Source organism: Heptranchias perlo, chromosome 6 (genome assembly GCF_035084215.1).
Source record: "Heptranchias perlo isolate sHepPer1 chromosome 6, sHepPer1.hap1, whole genome shotgun sequence".
Lineage (NCBI taxonomy): Eukaryota > Metazoa > Chordata > Chondrichthyes > Hexanchiformes > Hexanchidae > Heptranchias > Heptranchias perlo.
This window is the reverse complement of record NC_090330.1, coordinates 35100670-35118680: the sequence shown is the minus strand read 5'-3', so window position 1 is coordinate 35118680 and position 18011 is coordinate 35100670. Positions and strand designations below refer to the sequence as shown.

General features: G+C 39.7%; 1 protein-coding gene across 4 annotated transcripts in view; it reads right to left on the bottom strand.

The window, feature by feature from the left end:
• Nucleotides 1-18011, bottom strand: part of LOC137322894 (paraspeckle component 1-like) — a 127622-nt gene that overhangs the window by 65962 nt on the left and 43649 nt on the right. For 2 of the 4 annotated variants that reach the window (XM_067986096.1, XM_067986097.1), the window contains one exon: nucleotides 15533-16115. The exons of the other annotated variants lie outside the window; for them this stretch is intronic. In XM_067986096.1, coding sequence (XP_067842197.1) covers nucleotides 15906-16115 — 210 coding nt within the window. In that variant the 3' untranslated portion in view covers nucleotides 15533-15905. Of the gene's footprint in view, nucleotides 1-15532; nucleotides 16116-18011 lie in introns of those variants that run through there. 4 annotated transcript variants of the gene reach the window in all.

Sequence of the window (18011 nt, the reverse complement as noted above, 5' to 3'; positions counted from 1 at the left end):
TTAATGAAGTGAGATACCTTCTCACTTCATTAACGTTTTGTTAATTTTTTGCGAGGGTCATTAATTACAGCAACCAAAGGTAACTGCACATTCAACATTGCTTTATAATAGCAAAAATATTGTATATTTTCCTATATTTAAATATTTTTTCAGGTTGTGGATGATGCTGGTAATGCAGCATTTAACCCCAGTTGCCCCGAGAGGGTGATGAGGGCAACTTCAAAGGTCATTAAGAGTCAACCACATATTGTAGGACTGAAATCACATGTAGACCAGACCAGGTACAGATAGTAGGATCCCCTTCCCTGAAGGGCACTAGTGAGTGAACCAGTTGCTTTTAATGACAATCTGGCAGCTTTCATAATCATTTCCCTGGTGCAAGCCTGCAAATGACCAGATTTATTGTGCTCAATTTCACAACTTGCCATCAAGGAATTTGAATTTAACCTCTATGAGGTAAGTCCACTACCATAACCACTAGATTACCGTACCCCATGATCAATTTTTGAATGGGATCTAGAATGTCAAGAACTTTTCATGTCCAGTGGTGGTAGGGGATATACATTGGCGAAGCAACGTTTAGGCATAAATCCTTTACCGCCCTCCCAATTATGAAGATGGCCTTCCTGGAGAAGTTGAGCTGCAAGATTTTTCTGGGGATGTTTTATTTTATAGACAAGGAAACTTATTAGTGACACCTGCCGAATTAGGCAAGTGGATTCACAGTTGGGATCCAGCTCCAAGTCCATCTCTAATAAGCCAATTTCAACTTAGTGAAGATGATGATCATTCTGCTCAGAAGTTTGCTGCTCCCAGATGTCTGTTCAGCAAACTCCACCAGGAATGCTGTAACAGTACGCAGTCCTCTTCCACTGGCCACACTCACATTCTCTCCATCTCATGCAGTATCTGGTGGATTGCCTTTCCAAGCGAGTACTTGTCCTACAGGGAAGTGCTAAAAACAAGTTATCATGCCCTATACCCGTTAAAATTTTTAGCATCTAGAGTTGCAACTAAATTCTATGAAGGCAAAAAACTAATAGTTCAGAGTCTGTGGCATGGTACACCTAATTTTAACCAATTTTGTATTATGAAAAGCAAAGGTTTTATACAGTTTATTAAAAACACACTAACTGGTAAAGTACACAAAGGTCAAGAAAAAAACCTAAATATTGTATTTCCACATGAGCAAATCAATTCAATGGACTCCAATCTTTGCTTGAACATTTTGAAATTAAAGGAAAATAAAGGAGTAAGTACATAAACGATACAGAAGCATAAAAAGTAATAAAAGCACTATGTTGACAATAGCAAATACAGAAGTAACAATACTTATACTTCTTATACTTCTAGTACTTACAGTTTAAAGTAGCTAAAAAGGACAAAAATGAAGGAAAATAAATTTATAGTAGACATTTATTCAACGAACATGATTTCACATTTTATTGCTGTATTTGCAAGTAATTTACATCTAGAACATTCAATAATATGCATTTCCTGGGCTTGTTTAAAAGATTTTTTTCTGCAACCACTGATCCAAGTTTATACATATTTTGTAAATTTTATGCCCATGTTCAATATTGGTTGGTACCGTGCTGAAATTTTCATAGATTTCTTCCATCACTATGTTTTACAACTATAAAAGCCAGAAATATTCAATCTTCATAGGAAAAATACTTAATTACACCTGAAATACTTGACAGCAACTCTTCCTAAATAGCCACGGAGTATATATCAGCCAAAACCAGGCTATAAATGCCCAAAGGCATTCAGACATAGAAATCACTTATAAATACAGCAATACAAAAGATAGAGTTCACCTTGGAAGAACGATACACAAATTCTTGCTGTAAACAAAATCTGTACTGAGTTGCAGAAATGATTCAAGGGCCAAGTAATAAAATTAATAGGTGGAAAGAATTAAAGACAACCAACTGAGACTAATCTAAAGTGTCAGTCTGTTTTCCAGTGAAAATACACAGATCAAAATCTTAATGATTTATAGAATGCATCTGATGTGCCTTTTATACAATGATGTCTTAAACCATTTAAGCAGCACAAGAGACAGGTTTCTTTACTCCAAACCGCAGATCAATAGGGGAGACCGCCACAGGCAGGAAAATCTTAAAATTTACTTTTACATTAAACCCCCTCCAACCTCAAAAGTTTCTTCACTTTACTGTTTTGAGACTCTGCTATTGAAAATGTTTGTTACTTAAATTTTGACTAGAGTCCTGAAAGTTATTTTTTTTTAAAAAGTTAGCAGATATACTATGGCATTGTTCACTGGTTTGTACAGATCAGGCTCTTACCTGTACCTCTCAGCTGCTAGTGGCCAGAAGAATTGTGCTTTTTCAAAAATACATTACCTCTGTTTGTGCACAGTGTGATTGAGGCCCAAGAGTCAGGGACAATTCACCCCAAGCCCCATGAGGGGACAACACCTGAGCTGAGGTTTAAGCAGACAGGAAACAGTCACAGTTGGTGTAGCTCATTTTTTGCAAAATTGGTGAATCAAAAAAAGGGAAAAGGCAATTGGTTAAAGCAAGAAAAAAAGACATAACTAAAAGAAAATTAGACCAATTTTGTTGGGTATATTAGAAATCTGATTGTTCAGAAGGCTTTCAAATAGATATAATGCATTGCTATTCATATCTGTTGGAAGATTTTAAAAAACAGTAGCCCAAGTCAAGCAGTATCTAGGCTCAAATACTGGAAGTACAAATCAAACATAAGATCTTCATTCTTCAAATGGAAAGTATCCAGCAAAGCCCATGTGTCAACAAGAAGAATCACAGAAATTAGGCATCCTTTAAAAATTTGAGCAGACGTCCTCCTGGATGTAGGAGTGTTTGTCTCATTGGACAGGTTCCCTTTTGAGCATCACCAGTTCTTTTCTCAGGTTAAGCAAACCAAATGAGTTTTGTCAGCCAATTATCTGATATGCACAAAAACACACCATACTTTGAAGACGCCACACAGTTTTAGGTCATCTGATAGGGATATACTTCATCTCTTGAAAGAGAGCTTAAATGCAGATTGGCAAGAGCCAAGGTTCAGGCATCCCAAATGTGTACATGAGTACTGCTGAAGTATTACCAAAGAGCTTCTTTTTGTTTTGTCTAGTTAGGATCACCCTACTTACAATGGCGTTGCTTCTATGATTATCTGAAACTGAAGGGGAAGAATCCCAATGCCAGTATTAGATCCACCCTTCCAGTCACATTAAGATAGGCTGGCTGGTCAATTAGCAGTGCCAGGAGTACTGTGGAATTACCTGATTCAGATCAGATGACTGAGTCTGCTGTGGGGACTAACCTTCCATCATCAGGCACGTCATTATGACTCTGCTCGCCAGCTCTCGCGTCGTGGAGTCATAATCACCATTTGGTTATTGGGTAAGTATATAAATGTATACTCAACATAACAATATCCAAACTATTTGAATAACTAAACAAATTTTTAGGCTGGGGGGGGGGGGGGGGGGAGGGGGGAAAAAAAAATCAATATTTAGGTTTCATTTTGATTAACCGGGTGGCTGACACACACACAAACCCATCACCGCGTTAAGTATCGCCAAATCAAGCTACTGAGAAATCCACACCCACTTGTAGAGTGTCTATTTACCCAGTATGGAATGCACATATTTTCTCTCCTCCACCACCCAACCTCCCATAGGGACAGATCCCTTGTACCCAAATTCAGCGACGAGGCACAGGTTAGCACAGCCAAGGTTTACGGATCCCCAATTGTGAACAGGGATAGTGTTGGGAGCTTAAACAGTCAGATCTGTGCAATATCCAGGGCTACTGCCATTGGCTTGCAGGATTATCTGGAGCCAAAGTAGAAAGAATTCTGGCTCCCCGTGACACGTGTGCCCCTGCAGGCGCCATCAGTGAGCCAGTCTGACTGGTAAATCATTAACAGCACCCTGGAGTAAATGCAGGCCCACCCAGTTCAGGTGTCAAAATATCGAGTCTGCCAAACGGTTGACTTGGTTCCAAGCTTCAATTCATCATTATGTCTTCAGCATGAGTTTCCATCCCCTCTCCAAACAACCACCACATACATATTTGAAGAAGGATGACGACCAAGGCAGGTAACGTCTTTCTTCAATCACATCCTCTGCATACTAGTAGGACTGCAATTAATACATCTCAGAAGAGGATGCAATTAACACCATAACTGTTACAAAATGAAAATTTCTTCCTGTAACATTCCAAGGGTCTGAGGCCAATTATTTGAAGTTAGCTCAAGAAACTGTGGTGGAATTCATAAAACCCTTAAATCACTGAGAAATTTAAGCAATCCTAATTGCTAAATCCCATAACAGATTCTATCTTTATGAAGTCCTTGCGTTTCTGAATATAGAAACTGAAGACACGTAACATTGACGTGGAAATGTCACTTCACTCCGAAACATGATGATGGGGGGGGTGGGAGAGGGAGAGAAAAAGAGGGAAGGAACCAACAAGGGGATAACTATCCCTTCAGACATATAGAAATTATTTGGGATTATTAGTTCACAGCTAGAATTATCAAAGGGATATAACACACAGCTGTTGGTTCTGGCATCAGGATTTTCAGGCACTGAGTAGAATGCAATGACTGAATCCTTTTCTGCTTGTTCAGGCCAACTTGTAAGAATTGCAACCTGGAAAAACAGGTCCAAGGATGACAGTTGATTCAAAAAGACAGTACTTAATCTAAAGGAAAAAACATCCAGGGGACCAATGCAAGGATTTCTCTTCAATGAATCTCACAGAGTATCTCAACCTTGAACTACTGATATGTGGGTAACCATCTGACCACGTTCCCAAATGTGTTTAATTGGTTCCCAGCTTACGGGCATAAACCTCATTTTATAAAAGAAACAATCTTGGAATAGTGAGACTATGCTGTGGGTTGCTTGGAACCAAGCACCTTCAGATATTTTGAAAGCTAACTGGACCGTCCCACATTTTAAACATGGTTCTTGAAGACACTAAACTTTGGACAGCTGTCCAAACTGATCCAGCAGGGAATCCAAATGAACGATACTGGTCAGAGGTACAAGCAAGGATGTGTGCGTAAAAGGGAAAAAAGACATCTGGTAAAAACACTTCCAGTTGACACAGTCTGAAGTGAAGTACCTCTTATTAGCAACTTGTGCGTTCTGCTAATATCCATCCTTCTTCAGATCTACCTCAGCTACCCAGTCTCAGACACAATGTCTGTCCTTTTTGTCTACTATAAAATGCCAGGGGTAAAAGTCCCACTATTACTCATATAATACCTCCTGCAGATGTCACATAGTCCAACTATGTCATTCAGCAGCACGACTTGGATCGCACAACCCCCAAGTTTAGGAAGTCCTGCTATTCAATGCAGGAACTTGCCGGGTGCCCTCCTTGTTACTGCTCTCCAATGGTCCACAATCAACTTTGGATCAAGCTTTAGCATGAACTTTATCAACAAAAGTATAAATCGGCATTAAATAGTGCCAAGGCCAAAATACATAGGTTAAAGAAAGACTATTATTTTTATTTTCCCAATTATATTATGACAAATGGGTGCTACCCTCAAAAGGGCTGGAACAACAATGACATTTTTTTTAAAACCCCCTTTTTAAAAAAAAGACATACAGTGGTCTTGCGATACCTTACCAGAACAAGCCTAATCTTTAAGAATGACCTTCTAGGTTTTCCAGTGTAAGAATATCCTAAACTTGATCCCAAATAGGATCTGTTAAATAGATTTAAACCCCACAGGCAAGCTTGAAATTCAAATTCCAAGGATGCATATATTGGCAACCTTTACATCATTAGCATACTGGTGCTTTTGTGATCGTGAATTCTGCACAGAAAAAAAAAATGTTGGTTAACTTGAAAATAAATTCCAGTTCAATAATCCTAACAACATTGCTCCTTATGAGCAGCAACCCCAATCCCCATCCTCCTCTCCCATTAATACTCCTGCACTAGTCTCACCAATCTGCTTTCCGCCCGACTCATCGCACCCATGATTGCCTCATCCCTCTTCATATTTCCCTTCAGGTCAGACATTGGTCTCTTCCCCTACTTTTCCAGCACCGTTTCCTCCTTTGAGCACCTCATCTTGATCCACCCATCATCTCTCCTCGAAAATCCTCGTTCTCTACTGCCCCCCAAATCTCATCCGAGTTTCTCCCCAAGATATCCTTCCTTAGCCTCTGTACTGAATGACTTCTCATCCTCAGTGATTCCAATCTCCATCTCAACTCACCTTGCCCTCTTCCCCTTTGATTTAACTGTTCTCCTGTCCTCCCGAAACCCGCCCCCCATATAACCTCTCCTAACCCTATCCAGATCCACTCCCTCGACCTTGCCATCTCAAGGCCTCTCTACCCCCATGGTTTTGATTTGACAAGGTCATCCCCGACCACTTCCAACCACACTTCCTTCTGCATCCGCCCCTGGAAAAAAAAACTCTCCCAGGTCACTTATTATTGCACTTTCAAGCTGCCAAATGCCTAGCCTTTGGCCTCCTATTCACAATACTTCTGCAGCTGTCGATCAACTCAACCACTTCCTCACATCCACCTTTGATGCCCTTCTGTCCAATTAAAACGCTTTCCTCATGGACTTCGTCACTAAGATTAAGACCATCTGTTCAGCTGCCTCCACTGCTTTCCCTATCCCTCCACCCCAAGAAGTCAACCCTTCCCCACAACTTGAGTCCTTTTCCCACATCTACCTCTAGTTTCTCTTCCATCGTGCTCTCACCAAGCTCACCATGTCCATGAGGCACACCTCCTGCTCCTTTGACCTCATTCCCACTAAACTGCTAACCACCCACCTTCCCTTCCTGGCTCCTGTGTTAGTTAGCATTGTAAATGGTTCCCACTCTTCAGGTACTGTTACCCGCCCCTTCAAAACTGCTGCCATAGCCCCCCTCCTTAAAAAGCCCACCCTCAACCCCCTTTCCTAGAAAACTACCACCTGATCGCCTCCTTATCCTCTTCAAAGTCCTCATTGTTGCCTCCTAAATCAGTGTACATCATTCCCACAACTTCATGTTTGAATCTCAATTAGATTTCCAACCTTGCCACAGCACTGGAATAGTCCTAAATCAAACTCACAAATTACATCCTCCATGATGCAGTTTCCCTCCTCAACTTCTCTGTAGTCTTTGATGTTCAAAAACACCAATCTCCTCCAATGCCTCTCCTCTGTTTTCCAATTCAGTGGGACTGCCCTCACTGGGTTCCACTCTTACCTATCTGATCATAGCCAGAGCATCTCCAGCAAAAGCTTCTCTTTCCATCCCTGCACCGTTATCTCTGGAGTCGCCGTGGATCGATCTTTGGCCACATCCTCTTCCTCATCCACATGCTGCCCCTCGGCAACATCGTCCAAAGACATGCAGCATCTTCCACATGTATAGATGACACACAATTGCCTCTCTACCACCTCTTTCAACCCCTCCACTACTGTCAAGAACGCTTGTCCGACATCCAGTCTTGGGTAAGCCGCAATTTCTTCCAGTTAAACATTGGGAAAACGAACGCCATTGTCTTCGACCACCGTCACATCTCTGTATCCTTGCCACCGATTCTAATTCCACCCCCAGCCACTGTTGAACCAAACTGATCATAAACTCGGCATCCTATTGGACCTGAACTATGCTTCCGACCACATACCCTCTCCATTACGAGGACTGCTACTTCCACCTACATAACATCGCCCGCCACTACCCGTGCCTCAACCCATCTGCTGCTGAAACACTCATCCATGCAGTAATCACCTCCACACTCAATCTTCTAATGCTCTCTTGGCCAGCCTCTCATCCTCCATGCTCTGGAAACTTAAGCTCAACCAAATCTCTACTGCCCATATCCTATCCTACACCAGGACCCACTGACCCATCACCTCTGTCAATTCTTCCCCCCAACGCCTCCAATTTAAAATTCTCATCCATGTATTTAAATCCCTTCATAGCCTTGCCCCGTCCTATCTCTGTAACCTCATCCAGCCCTAAAAACCCCACACCAGAACCCTCAGTTTTCCTAACTCTTGTGCATCCCCCCCTTTTGCCCCATCATTGGCAGTCATGCCTTCAACCATCTAATCCCCATGCTCTGAAATTCCCTCCCTAAACCAATCCATCTCCATAACCCTCTCTCCTGCTTTAACTCTTCCTCTTTGACCAAATTTATAATTACCTCCTAATATCTACTTTAGTTCAGCATCCATTTTTGTCTGATTATGCTTCTGTGCCACCTTGGAATATTTTTCTACGTTAACATATTTTTATATAGCACCTTTATCATAATTTGCACAAGGCCTTGTGGATCCTCAGAAATACAGCCATTTAGATATTTCACCTAAATCGCTGCAGCTTGTTCTGCAAAAGGCATTGATTAATTTCCACTAAAACACATTCAAAATGGCAAGTTTCGCACAGTAATGCAATGAATAGCGTCAAATTCTATACTTGAAGAATTAACTATCTTGAGGGGAGCAGAGTTGACGTAGCGCTATCCTGAAAGTCCAAAAACCTTTCAGCAAAAGGAATCCAAGAAACCCAAGACAACTGGAGGCTGAAGTTTACAAATGCAATGCAGTGGCAGTGTCCCTTCTACATGTTGTAGCTGATGGAACATTTGACGACTTCAAAGGACTGCATGTAGGGATTAAGCACAGACTCTGCTTTTAATTATCAAATTCTTAGCTCCTCACTTAGCTGGGTAAGATGACTTGGCTGGTTAAGACAGAAGCTGAGCCATAGAGATTAGAAATATCCCAAGTTTGATTCTTGACATTTACTGAGCTCACATGAACAGCCAAAGTACTGGAAAGCATCCTACATGGGTGGAACTGCGCTGCAGACAGCAGTCAATACCATCAGGAGAGGACAAGAGAAAATTGGCCGAAAAAAAGGTAAATAATCCTTCTGCGCAGGTATAACAAGAGTTTGAGACTTCAAGACACCCAAAACAGATTTGCTGTAAAAGGTCAGGTACCTGATATCTAGCTAGACATCTCCATTACCTTGGACGTAAACAGTGGATCACAAGGCTGAATCATCACACCACAAAGCTTGCTCTGTACACGGTCGATATTGCAGCTTCAGAATGGGCTTTTCCTTCTCAACAGTAGCCAAGTATTGTGTTCAAGCTTTTATAACAACTCCAAGGGATTTGGGCTGGTTCTTGGGTATCAAATAATATGCACAAGAAACTTAAATCCCTACTCAACAATATTCAAAACTACCCAATGGAGTAGCTCCCTACACAGCTTAAAAGGGCTACTAAGAGCTAGGCCAGAGGGGTGAACACAATGACAAAAAAGTCACAGACTTGCTTCAAGGTTCCCTGGTCTTGCTCAAAAAAGTCTCAAAATAGTTCCTCAGGATAGCTTTTAATATTACCAAGTCATTTTGAAATATATTATTCAACTTGCTTCCTCCATGTGAAATAAAGAGTTCTTAGAAGCCTGGACATGCAGTTGCAGAATTCTGCAACTCAATGTCATTACTGAGAAAAATGGAGAGTCAGAAGAAATTTCAAGCCAGGTTAGGTGAGCAACCACTGCCCTCAAAGCACTTACTATGGATGAAGTATCTTTTGCAGAAACATAACCACACAGCTATCAAAGATTCTGTTGTTACTACAGATCAGGATGCATAATGATTAGTTCCACCCAGATTCTGAGTTAGAAAAATACCTATGCAGACTGTTGGGCATGTTTTTTTAAAAAAAAACTAATCTAAGGCAGTGTTAGAGCAGTATGTAAAAACAAGAAATCATCAAAGTTCATCACCAATGGTTTGCTGTTTTACTAAATAAAATCTGCTGTATTCTCCAACTGCGCTTCCTTAGTTAAACAATCTCTGTTGGGGTAATACAGTTGGTCTAAGTAATAGGATGAGGGGTAGAAAAAAAGCCAGGGTTCCTGCTCCTGAATTAATAACTTAAGTAATGAAAACAGTATTGCGGCTGAGTTCATTTAAAAGTGTTTTAAGCACTATATCCAATGACTTAGAACCGTATACATATCAATATAGAAACATGATTACAGGACTGTTCTGCATTTCATCCTTTACAGGCTTCTACAACAGTGCTGGTGCCAAACATTTGACTTTGAATGCACAAGAATTCTTAAACAAAGTAGTTCACTCAACATACATGATGCTGTAACTCTAATATGTTAAATGAAATTTTTAAAAAGTGGTGAGTTACCGTATGTTCATATAAACTACAAAATATTTCGAGCCCCATATCCAACCATAATCCATAGCAAGCTATTGAAGTTGAAGTGGAGTTTATAGTATATGTAGCATTTGAGTAAATATGCACAACTGTACCTACTGTATATAGGCAATATATTTGCAACACACCTGGTTTTGTAACCACTGAATACAACCTTTTATTGATAAAAAAAAAAATCACAATTTTAAATATATTCCAGCATACAGACTTAAACCAGTAAAAAATCATGTTTCTGAAAAAGAAACAACACTTTAGCCAACTTGCTCGGTGAGTAAAATCAGCCTCGGTCTGCTAAGAGTGTATTTTTTTTTTAAGTAATGAATTATGGCCAGTTATATTTAAGCTGATCTTCTAAACAGATCACAGCGGATGTAGTTAACCATTTAATCTCCTGGATACAACATCCATTCTCAAATAAGCAATTCACAGGATGCTAGGCATACACAAATACCAAGTATTAGACCCTACACAGACATGCAAAAGGCACAATCAGTAATTTACAAGAGTAGATCATCAGGCTTCCAGATAGATAAGTCAACTGACATTTTACTGTAAATGACAATATACATCTTTAATACCCATTTCATCAACCACCACTTTTCCAGGTATTGCAGTGACTTGAGGTGAAGATCCACAAAGAAAAATACTCTGCAAGTGTTGGTGCTGAGGTTTCCACCCAAATTAGCATGTTCACCCAAAAGTTTCTCACTTTAAAAATAGAGGTCATAAATCCACAGCTGTCAAAATTGAACATTTTACAGTGAAATGATTTATAAATACGCTTTTAAAAAAGCACACAGGTGTACACTATAGGTGTAAGATATTCAACTGCAAAGAAAATTGGTAGAAGTATAACAAAAACAAAAGATAACTAAAACCATTAGGAATCCTAAGACGGCATTGAAAAAAAGGATTGTGCACAATTGCAGTAGTGATGGCAAGTCTTTTTGCAGTTACGTTAGAAGTCAAGGACTATATTGGTCCTTTGAGGGATGTGATAGGGCAAGTTAGATACAAACAAACATGGCTGAATTAAATATATATTTTACATCACTTTTTACTTCTGAAGTGGTCACAGTCCCAGAATGTTACAGCTGGAGAGGTGTGTAGCTAAAATTGCTTCATTCGAAATAACTGCAGAAATGGATTTTGATAAAATGAATATATTTAAGGCAGGTCCTGATCTCATTTACCCCAAAGTGTTCAGGGAACTGGGGAAGGCAATATGCAAGCCACTGGTTCATACATTCAGGAGCTCACTGAGGTGCGGGTCGATTCTCGTAGAGTGGAGGCTGAATCATGTGATCCAATTATTTAAGAAAAAAGAAATTGCGCCATGGCAATTAGTAAGTTTTTGAGTTTGACTTCAGTAATAGGGAAGTTGTTGGAAAGCATCATATGGGATACAATATGATCACTTGGCGAACTTAGCCATTATTCAGACACCCTGCACGTTGTGACATGGTTCTGCCTCATTAATTGAATCCAGTTCTTTAAAAGTGACCAGAATGGTGGAGGCAGATAGTCTGACTGATGTTGTATACCTCAAAAAAAATCTCTCAGGATTATAGGATAACTATTATGTTGAATAGTTGGTTGCTACAACATAAGCAGAGGGTTGAGGATTGTTATTAATAGGTCTTATTGAGCTTTGGTTATATATGGGGTTTCACAAGGTTTTGCTGTTCATCATTTTCATTAATGATCTAGGGTGGCTTGAATAGAAGCAATCTTAAATTTGTCGACGATACAAAAATGAGCGTTAGGTTTAGTACTTCAGATCAAATCAATAGCTTGCAAGCCACTTTAGACAAGTTAGATGAATGGGCCAGTGTATGGCAGATATCACTTACGTTATGCTAAACTTTTATAAATCACTGATTAGACACGAGCTGGAATATTGTGTCCAATTCTGGGCACCTTACTTTAGGAAGGATGTCAAGGCCTTGAGAGGGTGCAAAGGAGATTTACTAGAATGGCACCAGGGATGTGGGACTTCAGTCACGTAGAGACTAAAGAAGCTGGGGGTTGTTCTCCTTAGAGCAGAGAAGTTTAAGGGGAGATTTAATAGAAGTGTTCAAAATCATGAAGGGTTTTGATAGTTTAATCTCTGTTTCCAGTGGCAGAAGGGATGGTAATCCAGATTTAAGGTAATTGGCAAAAGAACCGGAGGCGAGATGAGGGGGAATAATTTTTTTTTGTTATGATCTGGAATGCACTGCCTGAAAGGGTGGTGGAAGTAGATTTGATAATAACTGTCAAAAGGGAATTGGATAAATACTTGAAGGGAAAAAATTTCCAGGGCTATGGGCAAAGGGACTAATTGGACAGCTCTTTCTAAGAGCCGGTACAGGCACGATGAGCCAAATGGCCGCCTTCTGTGCCGTATCATTCTATAATGTCAACAAGTGCAGTGTCATGCACTCGAAGTTAGGAAACTTCAGGCAGGTTTACACTATGCACCTGTTAAAGGTTATAGACCAAGCAAAAGACATAGCAAGGGGGTAACAACTTGACCATTTCTTCAAGTTGCACAGGTGAGATGGCCACAGAGAACACGAATAGGGTTTCTAGGTAGTTTAGGACAACCAAAGTACAAAAATGAAGAGCATTATACTTAGGCTACATAAAGCGCTGATATGTCTGCATTTATTATCTCCAGTTTTGACCCCTGAATCAAAGCTCTGAAGAAGGTGCAGGAGGGTGACCAGAGTAATAACAAATCTTAAGAGTTCAGGAGGATACATGCCGGGGGTTATTTGTTTTGGAGAAACGCAAAAGATAGAGGGGATAAGATTTCAGGTTTTTAAAAATGATAAAAGGGATTGGATACAGTTAAATTAAATTATTTGAAATAGATATGGATGGTAGGGCTAAAGGCCGAGTCGATAAAATCCATAGGCAACAAGTTACGTTAGATGCCAGGAATAAATTGGCAAGACAGGTGGCGAGTAAGGAATTACTAGTCATTCAAATGGGAACCTCATAGGTTCCCAAGAAGATATTTCCATCATAGGGATGAGTTGCCAGCCAGTTGCGATTAGAATACGCACAAGCAGTCACAATCTCCTGGAGTTTGCTTGATTGCCTTTGGGAGTTAGAGGGGAATTTTCCAGTTTTCCCTGAATTGATTGCACATTGTTTTGTCTCTCCCAGTAGACAGCTCAGCTAGGGAATGGGTGAAACACATAGCTGTACCATTTACTGATTGAGGTGAGCTTGATGGGACCGAAGATCTTTCCTCACTTTTTAAAAAAAAATGGTCAATCTAAACTCTTGGTATAACTTAAAATATAGTGAAGCCTTCTTATTAATATTCCAAATTTACTGGAAAAATAGATGAACCAGACAATTACTGAAACCTTCAACTTTATGTTGATCACAAAAATTACTTCCACTTTACGTAGAATTTAAAGCACCAAAACAGGCCATTCGGCCCAACTTGTCTGTGCCGGTGTTTATGCTCCACACGAGCCTCCTCCCACCTTATTTCATCTAACCTTATCAACATATCCTTGTATTCCTTTCTCCCTCATGGACTCATCTAGCTTCCTCTTAAATGCATCTATGCTATTCGTCTCAACTACTCCATTTGGTAGCAAGTTTCACATTCTAACCACCCTGAGTAAAGAAGTTTCTCCTCAATGCCTTATTGGATTTATTAGTGACCATCTTATATTTATGGCCCCCAGTTTTGGACTCCCCCCACAAGTGGAAACATCTTTTCTACGTCTATCCTATCGAACCCCTTCATAATTTTGAAGACCTCTATCAGGTCACCCCTCAACCTTCTCTTTTCTAGATGAATAGCAAGATATAATTTTTTTAAAAAGTAAAATAGTAAGATGAGTTCAAATCATTAAATGATTAATTGATCCAAAAATTCTGATCACTTGGGACGGTGAATACTTGAGCAGTATTGGGCTTAGCTGTGACATTGCTCATGGTCTTAACTTTGTTAAAACGTCCAACAGGGTAGAAATGTACCCAAATGTAACCAAGATGCAAAAATGAATTTCATTAAATAGAGTTAAAGGATTCACACGAGGAACCAAAAACTGGTTAACAATTGAAAATCCAGGCAGCAAAAGGTTAAAGGAGCACTATACTCAGGTCACACCGCTATTTTTAGGCATGAAGTTGTTCAAACACAGCTAAACTTCAACAAAATTAGTATGGAGGTTTAACCTAAAACATTACTATTTAAAAAACTGTGTCCACACTCCCTCTCTTTCAGATTGGAAACTGCTACACGTGGCCAACAAGTACCTTGTCAGCACAATCTAATCATATCCAAATCACCACATAATAGAAGGTAACCATGATAGTTCCACACCGAAAACAATTTATTTGAAATGCCTATTTAAAAAGTTACAACTGAAAGCTCAAGTAAGTTGAAGCAACTAAACATTTAAACTCTCAAATTTGAACAAAAAAAGTTAAAAATCTGGGCCTCAATTTATGAGCAAGCTGATGCTGTGACACCCAACTCTACTGCTAAAATCAATTTAATGTTGAAATAACTCATCCATTTAAAAATTGTAACTGAACATCTGTAAACATTTTAAACTTCAACAATCCCACAACTCAGTTTATTGAAGGGTCAATACTGCGAGGAACCCAAGATATCTTAATTTTTTTTTAAAAAAAGGCCAGCTCTTTTGGTAAGAAATAAGCAGGCTCCACTGCTTTAGATATTAGATAGATCGACAACATGGTTCAAGACTTCAATACCTCAAAGTACATTTTTTCTTACACAGGCAAATGAGGTATTGGAATTTTTGTGATCCTAAACTCTAAGTAAATGGGAAAAATGTTTTGACAATAGCTACTTAATGAATTTTGCTAACGTGTTTAGAAGCAGTATGCAGTGTTCCTATAACACACACAGTTGGTACTGCACAAGCTTTCAACATGGTGTCCTTAAACAAAATACAAAATAAACCCCCATGCAACAGACTTTCCTAGACACTCCCTCAAGTTTTCACACACTATATAAGCCACCATAAGTAGCGCCGTGACCTAGTTCTGTATTTGGGGGAGGGAAAAAAAACAGGAATTCACCCTTCAACTGTTCCCAAGCAGTGAAAAATTGAGGTAGATAGTAAATTGCCATTTGCGACTTGAGTTTAAGAGAAATAATCTGTGAAGCAGTATACTGAACTCTGGGGTGGGATAATTTGCACACCATTAGTACTAGGAACTATGAAAGAGATATGATTGATGAATGTACCACCAATTTTCAAATCGTGCACAGCATATACATTATGCATTTCTCAGTATAAGTTGCTTAGTCTTCAATTACTTTTACAAAAAGAAAATGGTTTATTTTGTGTTTTATTTGTCATTCCAGAACTCCATGGATTTTACAGCATGGTCACATTTTAAAAGATGTATTGTACTACATTCACAAGGAGTAAACCCAACTTGCTAAACAATGATGTTTTATGTGGTTGCTGTTCTATGCTACAAAGCCTGAAGCGTTTACTTCAATATAAAGATTCAAACAAAAGATTTTACATAAGAAAAACAAAATCCAAAGATCTACATCACATTAAAAAACAGTGTCAGGTAACAGCAGATAAAACTCAACTGATATTTTTAAATCACCAGATATCCATACACCTTAAATTGTCACAGAAGGGAATGGTCTATTGTTACAATTTTGAAATGTCTAATATCTGCGACGTTTATTGGCTCCATCAAAGTTACCCCCTTGATTTCCTCTACCAAAACCACCAGGTGCACCACTCACAGCACCCACACCTGCCATGGGTTGTTGAGGAGGAGCCTCAGGTGCAGGGGTTCCACTCAGGTTTCCCCTATTGGACATAGAAGGAGAACCCATTTGACCAGGACCTCCTTGGGGAAATCTATCATTGCGCTAGTGTCCATTCAGATAGCAATTTAAAAAAAAACGTCCATTACATGTTCCATTGTAGGAACAAACCAAAACATGGCAATTTTATCAATTGATTGGCGACATCCCCGTGTTGGTGTCATGAAGTTTGGCAGGCAGTCCAGCAGTACCAGGAACATACAAAAAGGAGATAGAAAGGAGCAATTACATTAGTTAACGTATAGATTAATGTTGCTTTGAATGATGAAAAGTAAATTTGTATTTCACAGCCTACTTTCAAGATGTCACAAAAAGTAACTACAGCCATAATACAAAAACTTAGAAGCACCATTTGTAAGAACTCCAAACTATAATAAAAATTATGCAAATTCATCACAATACACTAGATTTTTGAATTATAAATTTGATTTTCTCTGTACTTTAAAGACCCAGGAGTTAATTTATAAATATGAAAGTAAAGTTTCTGTCAAAATCAATACCTAAAACAATGACAAATTTCAAAACATTAATTACATAACTGTTGTAATTATGCAATCAACCAAGGAATCAGAAAAATCTTTTTTCACACCTCAAGTATGGTATTTGTATAGCTTTGGCTGCAACCATACTTTTTTTTTGAAAAAAGTAATCACTGATTATCTTTTAATTACTGACCGGTTCCACATTCAACAGGGCTCTTCTATAAAGCACAATATTAAGCGTTTTAATATCCCATCATTGATTGCTCATACAATCACCTCCTTCATAACGTATATACACAGTATATACATATATAGACAAATATATATACATCCTGCTTTACATGGTTTTAAAATTTTGGTCTGCTGCTAATGCTGTATCATCTTCCCAGTTGACAAAATTTGCATTAGAATTATGCAAATTATAGCATAAATGATGCAACTTTTTTTCTTAATAACTCATCTTAAACAATTAGAGTAGGGATATTCTTTTGGAGGATGTCACAAATAGGAAGTGTCCAGTGTATTATTAAATAGTTTTAAAACATTTCCAACTCCTAAGCATTTTTGTACTTCCTGGAGTCAGTGGACCATGCCACTTCCACCACTCTCCCTGCTCTTCACTTCCTCCTCTTATGACTGTCTCACTCCTCTCCACCAACTTCTATCTAGCCCATTCTTCCACCATTTTCATTTCTGTCCCCCTTGGCCATCTCCACTCCACATCTCTCCTTCCTCACCTATTTCTCCCCACACGCCTCCTCTACTTCATGCTCGGGCTCCAATCAACCACTTCCCCTCCCCTCACTCCTTCTCCACTTCTTCCATATCCCTCCTTTTCCTCTTCCCCTCCCCTCCCCCCCTCCCCCCTCTGGCACCTCCCCTCTTCCAGCTCTTCTGACCCCTCTGTCAATTCAGTCTGTCTCTCTCCTGAATTACTTTCTACCTCACTCCTCCTCTTCTGCCCATCTCTCTCTTCTCTTGCACTTCCATCTTCCCACCTTCATCAGCCCTTTGAGTCTGCCTGTCTCACTCCTCTTCCTTGACTTCTCTGTCTCTCCCTCTCCTGCACTTCCATTCACCCATTTTCCTGCAAATCGGGTTCCCCGTCTTCCTGCAATTCCGGCTTCCTTTACTCTCTCTTCCCCTACACTTCCGCCCTCTTGCCCTGCCCCAACCCCTAACCTTCAGGTCTTGATCTTCCATTTTTTCCCTTGTTCTCTTGACTTTTTACTTTTCTCTTTCCATTTCTCACTTGTGTTGTTGTTTCTCTGCTGTTTGTTGCAGCAATAGTGGATGGGGAATCAGGGGTTATAACTGTCTCTTGGTTTTCCATAGTCTCGGGGAAAGTGAGGGGCATGCAGGGATGCTGGCATATATAGGTTCAGTAACTCTGTGCAAACCTTTTTAAAAAGGGCTTACTGGGTTGCTCCAAAGTGGGCTGGCCAAGCCCTGACTGCAA